The 9,802-nt window shown below is 37.7% G+C and overlaps 1 protein-coding gene across 4 annotated transcripts in view; it reads right to left on the minus strand.

Moving 5' to 3' along the window:
* SMAD4 (SMAD family member 4) overlaps positions 1–9,802 on the minus strand; it is a 104,890-nt gene that overhangs the window by 35,258 nt on the left and 59,830 nt on the right. For all 4 annotated transcript variants that reach the window (XM_019627540.1, XM_019627542.1, XM_019627543.1 and 1 more), the window contains exons 2-4: positions 5,411–5,789; positions 3,937–4,111; positions 3,487–3,516 (exon numbers count right to left, since the gene is read on the minus strand). In XM_019627540.1, the coding sequence (XP_019483085.1) occupies positions 3,487–3,516; positions 3,937–4,111; positions 5,411–5,659 (454 nt within the window). In that variant the 5' untranslated portion in view covers positions 5,660–5,789. The remainder of the gene's footprint in view (positions 1–3,486; positions 3,517–3,936; positions 4,112–5,410; positions 5,790–9,802) is intronic.

The raw sequence follows: 9,802 nt of genomic DNA on the forward strand, positions 1-9,802 counted from the left end.
GGAATCGAACTGCTGTTGCTCAGAGCTCGCACTCTTGAGTGAGCTCTTAACCAACTGAGCCACTCGGCCGGCCCCATGACCAGGATCTTTTTACCAAGATACTGATATTGCTAATACATAAGGAGAAAGTTACTGATTTTGAGGGTAGAGCTGGTCAAACTCATACTCTTCCCTTCTGCTTTTCAGCTGACTCTTTGATATGCCATCATAACAACTGAACTCTGCTTTTAAAGAAGTATGCCTCATAACTTTTTCTTGCCTAATATGTTGGCTAAACTTTCCCAAACATAAGTTTGGGGCTTCTACTAGTCTGCAGGTCTCTTTAGTCAAATAACTTAAAACATATGTTTCTTAGGTAAAACTGTTGGTATCAACAAGGATAGACGTCTGCAATATATTTTTGCCAAGAGAAAAAAAAGTAGGTTACAAAACACTATTGTACACTATGATCACATGCATGTTTAAAAAATCATATACTGTAAGTAAAAAAGCAAGGTCCAGAAAAGTGCACAATACGCTTTTTGTATAAGAAAAGGAGGGAAATAATACACATATTTTTGCATAAAGAAACCCTGGAAGGAAACACCAGAAACTAATAAAAGCGATTACCTGAGGTAGGGGGGAATGGGGGCAGGGGTGGGAGCACTTCTTTTCACTGTATACCTTTTTATAGTATTTTGATTTATGGACCATGTATTGCCTAGTCAAAAAAATAAAATTAAAAAAAAACATATAGTATATACTTTTAAAGTCCAGAAAAACAGACACCAAACTATTTAGTATTTCTCTTTACGGACTAGCATTTGACAAATTCATTCACTGAAAAAATATTTATTGAGCACCTATGTTCCAAGTACTGTTCTAGCATTTGGGACACATCAAGAAACAAGAGAAAGATCTCTGCCCCCATGGAGCTTATAGCCTTTTATAATATTTTTATATTGTTTAAATATCTAGTAGTGAGCACACATTACTCCCGCTTCTCCAAGCTGTCTCATACTGGGCAAGTTCCTTGACCTTTCCAGGCACCAGTCTCTTCATCTGATAAGGTGTGGATAATGCCACCTACTATGTAGAGATTATCATGAGAACGATGACACAATACTCGTAAATCAGTGAGCTCAGTACCTGATACAAAATGACTACTTAGTAAGTATTAGCTGTTATGATTTAACCATATTTTTAGAGTGATTGTAAAATGTTCAATGAGGGGTAAGGAATGTACAGTGAACAGAAAAGTGAGGCCACTGGGCTCATCCCGGTCTGTGCTCTTCACCACCACCAGCGGGCAGGCTGCAGCACTTGTCTGCTGATACTATCACTGTCTCATGTACCTTTTCTCTCCTCCAGCAGACTATGAGCTCCCTAAGTGGAGAAAATGCACCTTATTTATCCTATTGTCCCTGGAACCTAACACAGTACCAGGCAATACACGCTCAGTAAGTATTTGTGAAAATGAATACACAGGTCGATGTGGTCATGGAAAGTCTCACAGAAGAAACGAGACAGGCTGGATGGGCACAATCCGAACTCAAAAGTGAAGGAATTATCCCATTTTTTTTAACTTTCAGTTACCTGACATTGTATTTTTTTTTTTTTTTTGGTCCAAATCTAGAAGGAGCTGTGATAAATACCTGTTGTTTTCTGAGGAAATAAGCCTTTGAAGCTGCCCTTTATATAACCACCAGCAGGGGGATCTACAGGCTGAAGACAGCCCTAGAGCTACTAAAAAGAGGTCATCCACACACAGTCTTATCGGTAACGGCAGTATTTTAGGATAGGGTGGAGTATGAATCTTCAGAATTGAATCCCCTCACAACCACCCTCCTAGGAAGATTCTGATATAGCTATCACTACAGTTGAGAGACCCCTCACCCCCTAACACCCTCTGAGCTAAACGCTTTAATTCTCCAAAAACACGAATAGAGAATAGTGAAAAGTGGGAAGTGACATGATACCAATCAATGTCAGTGGCAGAAGACCCTTAACCAGTCTTAAAGCTACCCTTCCCAGACCATCACAACAGCTTCCAGTGTTCTCAGAAACCTACTAACCATTAACAAGTACTAAAAGGCACTAGACTCTTCCTCTATCATTAGCAACATGAAAGAAAATTGGAGAATGAAAACAAGCAGACTTTCATGCTCTTCCTAAATTTTGTTTAAGATCAGATTATATTTCTGACCCACCTCTAAGATTCTGCAACACGAGGTGCTGAGCCACTAATTTCACTCCAGAACAATGGCACACCTTTCTAAGATGATAGTGGCTCTTTATCAGAGTTTCTCTGAAAATTAAGTAGTTCCTACAGAATTTTGAGTTCATTAACATGCTCTAAGTAACAGGGCTAAAGTTTTAACAGATTTATGTTCTCAAATATTACACTAAAAAACAAAACAAAAAACAAACACACCCATCTGTTTCATTTCCCCACCTCAAAACACTTTCTCCTTTTTAAAATGAGACTAGGTTATCTGTGATCAGCATATACTCTCAAGTAGCCTTGTTTTATTTACTCAAAATGTAATCGAAGACTGGGGGCCGGCCAAGTGGCGCAATGGTTAAGAGCTGGCTTGGGACGCCAGAGGGCCCCGGTTCGGATCCCACATATGAGGGCCAGTGACACTGCCCTCTACACCTAAGATGCTGAACAACAGCTCAACCTGGAGCTGGGCTGCCGTGAGTTGCCGGCGACAGCATAGGCTGCAGCCCCTGCTGCAGTGGGTTGCCATAAGCTACCATGTGTGGCCAGCAGCCAGCATGAGCAGCCAGCAGCCGCCGTGAGCGGCCCTCCAGAAGCCAGCGACTGATCTGCCTCGCCCGTGAAGAGCGCAATGATGGTGCCAACTTGGGCTAGTGAAGCGACATCCTCCACAACTAGACTGAAGAACAAAAGGACAGCAACTTGTCTGTTCCCCTTTCCCCCAATTCCCCAGTGCTGTTCCCATCCCCCCCAATTCCCCAATAAAAATCTTTAAAAAAAATAATCTAACAAGACTGAAAAAATTTTAACATATATTTAGTTTTAAATCATTCTTTAAATTATTCATAAAAATACGTTTGGCTGAAATGAAGAAAGATGAGAATACTGGTATTTTCAAAAGATGTTATACATGATTCCAAATTACCAAACATTACAGGTATTTACTTATACCCACTTAAACTAGCTCTGTGAGATTTTCTTCCAAAATAATCAGTTTTAACCAATTCAAAAAATATTCTTTCTTTGTATGTTTTATGTTCCCTTATCATATTTTTTAGACTACTTTAGTTAATAAATAGGTCAAATCCAAAAAGCCAATAGCCTATTTAAATCCAGATTTAAATGCCAATGCACGACCACTCCCAAAAATCTACATTTCCAAAGCAGTAAGTTTTTTTCTTATAAATATTATCAGTATCCACACAAATTAATTCTAAGTCAATAAAAAACAGAGGGGACAGGATGAAGAAAACAAAGAAAGTTATAAGAAACAGGTTACCTACCATTACTCTGCAGTGTTAATCCTGAGAGATCTTAAGTTTTTTAAAGGAGAAAAAAAAATGAAACATTTATCATTACCATGAAAATGTTTTTCATTATACTTAAAATTACAAAATGTAAATATAAGCCAGATTAAAAAATTCATGAACCATTTCAAAAACAGCAGTATAAATGCTATCTGGCAATATATAAAGTATTAAATTCTATCGTGCTTTTCATCTTATTTTTCAAAAACAATATTCTAAATGGGTAAAATACCAACTATATATACTTAGTTTTAGCAGTCAAAATACAAGTTTGTTGCAAAGTTCAAATTCAAATATTTATATTTCATTAAAAATGTCTTAGTTGTAGTCCTGGGCCATATCCAAATTTATAATTTAACTTAAAATTTAAATACTATTGAGATCTTTCCCCTTTGTGCTTCTAAGAGAAAAGCAAAGTCTACTTACCAATTCCAGGTGATACAACTCGTTCATAGTGATATGGATTCACACAGACACTATCACATTTTAAATCAAATGCATACTGACAATATTTAACATGTTTTAGTTCATTTTTGTGAAGATCAGGCCACCTCCATAGACGGGCATAGATCACATGAGGAAATCCTTTCCGACCAGCCACCTAGGAAAAACAAATGACCATTTACTGAGCATCAGTTATGTATCCCACATTATGCAAGGTACTTTATACATGTTCTCATTTAATCCTTACAATTCTACAAAGTCAGTATTATAATTCCCATTTCATAAATGAGAAAAACTAAAGCTCAAAATAACTTATTTGGCCATGGTCATAAAGCAGTGGACTTAGGTATGATTTCAAGGCCCGTGCTTGGGTTTCAAAAATGCAAAGAAGCATGAGTTTGTTGCAGAAACTATGCCTAAAATCTAGAAATAAAATTTTAAATCTAATGACATAAAATTTCTGTTTTCTAGGGCCGGCCGAGTGGTGCGATGGTTAAGAACTGGCTTGGGACGCCAGAGGGCCTCGGTTCGGACCCATATATGAGGGCCAGTGACACTGCCCTCCACAGCTAAGATGCTGAACAACAGCTCAACCTGGAGCTGGGCTGCTGTGAGTTGCTGGCGATGGCGTAGGCTGCAGCCCCTGCTGCAGTGGGCTGCCATGGGCTGCCGTGGGTAGCCAGCAGCCAGTGTGAGTGGCCGTCCAGAAGCTAGCGACTGATCTGCCTCTCCCAGGAAGAGCGCAATACTTGGGCCAGTGAAGCAACGTCTTCCACAACTAGACTGAAGAACAAAAGAACAGCAACTTGTCTGTTCCCCTTCCCCCAACCCCCCAGCGCTGTTCCCATCCCAATTCCCCAATAAAAATCTTTTAAAAAAAGAAAAATTTGTTTTCTAAAAAATATTAAACGCAGGGCTGTATTATGTAGTTCTACATGAAAAATGTAACCAATCAAAATGAAAGGTAGAGAAAATTTGTAAAATATAGTTTTAACTCAAGTTTTAAAGATACGCTTGAATTCTTCTAGATTTTTTTTTCATATAACAGTACCAAATATACAATATCAGATTTCTAAATTATAAAAGGACTAAGTATAACAGTTTTTTAAATGTGCATGTAACACCAAAAAGGGGGAAAAAAACTGAAAAAAAAGAAAAGGATGAATACCAAAGTGCTAAAGGTATGAGTTTTCTTCTGCTTTTTACGGTATGTTCAAAATTTTCTATATTCAACTTTTTTTAGTCAAAACATTAAAAAAAAATTCTTAAGATATAGCTTTATTATATGGAAGACATATTCTTCTACATATTCCCATAATGTGTATTGGTACAGGATGTACAGTATCTAAAGAGATGGAGAAAGGGTTAAATTATCCCAAAATAACTTAAGAGAAAACAAGAGTTACTTTAATCTGCCACTACAAAAGGTATTAAAAAACTCTAGTACAAGACTAACCTGAAGCCTTCCATCCAATGTTCTCTGTATGGTAACACATTTGCTAGGATGAGCTCCATTTGTAGTTATAGCTGTTATTAAAGAATCCAATTCATCTTTTTTCTCCTTCAGTTTCTTTACCAAACTTTCAATTGCTCTTTTTGCAAATGTTTCACTCTCTCCACCTTGTCTATGGCACATCAAACTATGTACAATGCTCAGACAGGCATCATTACTTGTTGGTGTATTCGTAATAGACATATTGTCCATTTGTTAAAGATATTTCTTTTAAATCAAATATGTCTCCAACTTCCAGAGCAATTTTGATCTTTCGAAGGCAGGGAAAAATACTGGCTAATGTTGCAAGGAAAACTGTTAGACATGTGGTACTCAGGATAACCTAAAAAAAAAAGAGACACAGGTATTAGAATACATTTTACAAAGTAGATTCAATTACTTGGGAAACGACAGAATTTTCCAGTTAACTCAGACTCAATTCGAATCACAAAATAAAAATCTGGTGCTTAGATTTTTAAAGACTTAATTAAAATGTTGCTGTTTTGGGGCCAGCCGAGTGGCTCAGCTGGTTAAGAGCGCGAGCTCTGAGCAACAGGGTCACCGGTTTAATTCCCACTTGGGCCAGTGAGCTGCACCCCAGCTGAGCTGCCGTTGAGCTGCCAACAGGTGGCAGGGTGGCTCAGCTGGTGAGAACACATGCTCCTAACAAGGTTGCCGGTTCGACTCCCGCATGGGATGGTGGGCTACGCCCACTCGCAACTAAGACTGAACACGGCATCTTGAGTTTAGCGGCAGGGATCTGCCGACACGGGCGGCCGGATGGCGAATGTACTTGGAGCTGAGCTGGCTGCGCCCTCCACAACTAAGATCAAAGGACAATAACTTGGCTGTTCTCCTTCCCCAATTCCCCAATAAAATCTTTAAACACAAAACAAAACAAAAAAATAAAAAATAAGCAAATAAATAAAATGTTGCTGTTTTTGACATTCTAAAAATATTAAAGTTAGGCCTTCTTATTATTATACAGGCATGCTCAATCAAGTGTTGTTGACTGTTTTAGTCAACCTGAAGTAAAATCTTAGAACTTTCTATCTAAAAGGAATACTTATAAAGACCAGCACTTTAAAATATTCTTGATTAACAACTAGTTAAATCCAAAAATTTATCACTAATACACATGAAAAGTTCACCATCACCTAGTACCAAATGCTGTTTATCAGTTAACACCCATCTTTGTTAAAAGAGACTGCTGACAACAATAACAAAATGAATAACAATTTTTAAATGGGCAAAGGATTCTAATACTCATTTCTACAAAAGAAGAATGGCCAATAAAGCATATAAAAAATGCTCAACATCATTAGTCATTAAGGAAATGCACATCAAAACCACAAGGAGATACCATTTCACACCCACTAGGCTGGCTATATCAAAAGGATAGACAGTAAGTACTGGCGAGGAGGTGGAGAAAACAAAACCCTCACATTGCTAGTGGGATCACAAAATGGTGCAGCCACTTTTGAAAAGTTGTCTGACAATGTCTCAAAATGTTAAACACAGAGTTATCCTATAACCCACCAATTCTACTCTTAACAATTCCACTCAAGATTACAAAAAACCTATGCCCACATGAAAACCTGCACATAAATGTTCATAGCAGCATCATCTGTAATAGCCAAAAAGTAAATATAATCCAAATGTCCATCAACTGATAAGTGTTTAAGTATAACCATACAATGTAATATTATTCAGTCATAAAAAGGACTTATATATGCTACAACATGGATGAACCTAGAAAACATTCTAAGTGAAAGCCAGTCACAAAAGGCCACATACTGTATAATCCCATTTATATGAACTATCCAGAATAGGCAAAACCATAAAAACAAAAATTAGATTACTGATTGCCAGAGGCTAGGGGGAAAGGGAATGAGGAAATGACTGCTAATGGGTATGGAGTTGCTTTCGGAGGTAATGAAAATGTTCTAAAATTGAACAGTTGTGATGGTTGGACAACTCTGCCACTATAGTGAAAACCACTGAACTTGTACACTTTAAAAGGGTGAATTTTATTGTATGTGAACTATATCTCAATAACATTATTATCTTTTTTAAAAAGACCACTGAATTCTTCGAAAAATTTTACCTGTAAAAGCAACAGGACAAATCATTTTCAAAACAAATTAAAATACCGAAAATGAATATTAATGAAGAATCTATTCAACACATTCAAAACTAAAGTAACTTATCTGACCTCAAGATCCCACATGGACTAAGAAAAGGCCATCAGCCTAAGAATAAATAACAAAGCTGGAGTGAAGGCTGTACTTTGTATGCTGGGTTGTCTTTATTTGCTTGTTGATGTTGTTGCATTCCATGCTTACTTGGCTTTCATCTTCTTTTGCTATTTACTTTTAAAGGAAAACCTGCCCCCCACCACCAAATATATAAAACTAACTCATTAGTCTATACCAGGCTCTTTGGGTATGTTCTGTCTCAAAAGTTTGCCAACTCCTAGAAGAGCCAATCCTGTCCCTCACAACAATTTAAAAATTATTCGAGATTCATAAATATATTTTTACAAATAAGGAAAATTTAAAGTAATATTATAAATGAAACTATGATAGTTTTATTTTCACTTTCAATTTTACTTCAGAGCCACATGTACACACCCAAAGAACCACATGTGACTCACGAGCCGCAGTTTGCCGACCACTGGCGGCTCTTCCGTCTCAAAAGTTTGCCGAGCCCTGGTCTATGCGAAAACCTACTCTCTTCTGATGACCTTTACTTCTAAAGCATTAATTCCCATTCAATTACCTAGCATTGGCAAGTCTGGTAAATCAACTCTGACCCACCTCTCTCTATCTCCATGTTGTCTCACCAAGTTACACGATTCTTACCTAGTTCATTTCTATCAGCGTCTTCCTTTCTAGTCTCCCTGGCACTGTTGCAGTTTGGGGCCTCCTTAGAATTCATATTAATCACCTGGTATTTATTATGTGCTCCCATCTATTGTTACCTGTTTTACATATATGCCTGACTTGCCAACTAACTATAAGCCCCATGCAGAGAACAAGCAGTTTTTCTTGTATCTTTGAATATTTGGCACATGCCCACATTCAATAAATACATGCTGAAGGTACATGTTCCAGATAACCAAAGATTACCTGCATGGCAGCATTCTGAGTCAGATATATGAATTAGAATCCCAGCTCTCACACTAAGTAGTTTGACAAATTAAATTACTTAAACTCTCTGAACCTAGATTAAAAGGAGAATACATACAGCTCAAATGAGAAAATCTACAGTATACAGTGCCTAACACATAATGCTCAGTAAAAAATAGCTATTGTCTGAATACTAAAATGTTTATTTTAATTGTTTTCAAAAGATATTGTCCTAAAACGCATTACATATTTTTCTGCACTTTCTCCTATTAAAATTTGTCAAAGAAAATTTAGGATGGCAGAGACTGAAGTAAACTACTCATCTGAGGGCTCACAACTCAAACACATGTAATTGAGTTGTCGGAAAAGTCATGACACGTTTTTCTGTTTTTCATTGCAAAAATGCGTCATGACTCTTCCAACAACCCAATAGGAGTCAGGCAAACTTTATAAACGAATAAAAGGTGCCAGGTGTAAATAAAAGTATGGAGGAGTACAACTGCACGCTCACTTAAGTGGGTAGCCACTACTCACTTCTGGTGGAAGTGAAAGTTGAGAATGTAGGCCACCTGCCAGGTCTTCAATGCCCATCTGCGTGTGAAATCTCATTTTTAATTAAGTATTGGCAATTTACTTGTTGGGCAAGAGCAGGAAGAAGAGGGGAGAGAGAAACCACTGTGTATGACAAACAAAACACACCTTCAACTCAAATCTGGCCCAACAGTACCACCAGTTTGAAATCTCTGAATGCTAACTCAGAACAATTTTAATTTCCAGACTGAAAGCTCTAGCAGACAGGGATTGTACTTGTCTTATTCAGCATTATATACCCAATTCCTAGGACATGTACTTGTAAGTGCTCCTTATTATCAAATGAATGCATTTCTGTATGTGTTTTCAGATTCTTTCTAATGCTGTTTCTTTTACCTAAAACATTCAGTTCCATTTTATCCACTTGGTAAGTACTAGTCATTCTTCAAGTGCCATTTAAATGTCTCAATTTCTCCAAGGCTATTCCCTAATACACTATCTCCTCCCCAGCCAATCCTGGAGAATTACTTCCCGGGTCTGTTTACTGTGTGTTTCCTGGTATATTACTTGATCCCTCCCTCAAATTTAAAATACACCCCAGGGCCTGCCGAATGGCGCGATGGTTAAGAACTGGCTTGGGATGCCAGAGGGCCCCGGTTCGGATCCCACATATGAGGGCCAGTGACACTGCCCT

The sequence above is a fragment of the Hipposideros armiger genome, unplaced genomic scaffold (genome assembly GCF_001890085.2).
Source record: "Hipposideros armiger isolate ML-2016 unplaced genomic scaffold, ASM189008v1 scaffold_736, whole genome shotgun sequence".
NCBI classification, from domain to species: Eukaryota; Metazoa; Chordata; class Mammalia; order Chiroptera; family Hipposideridae; genus Hipposideros; species Hipposideros armiger.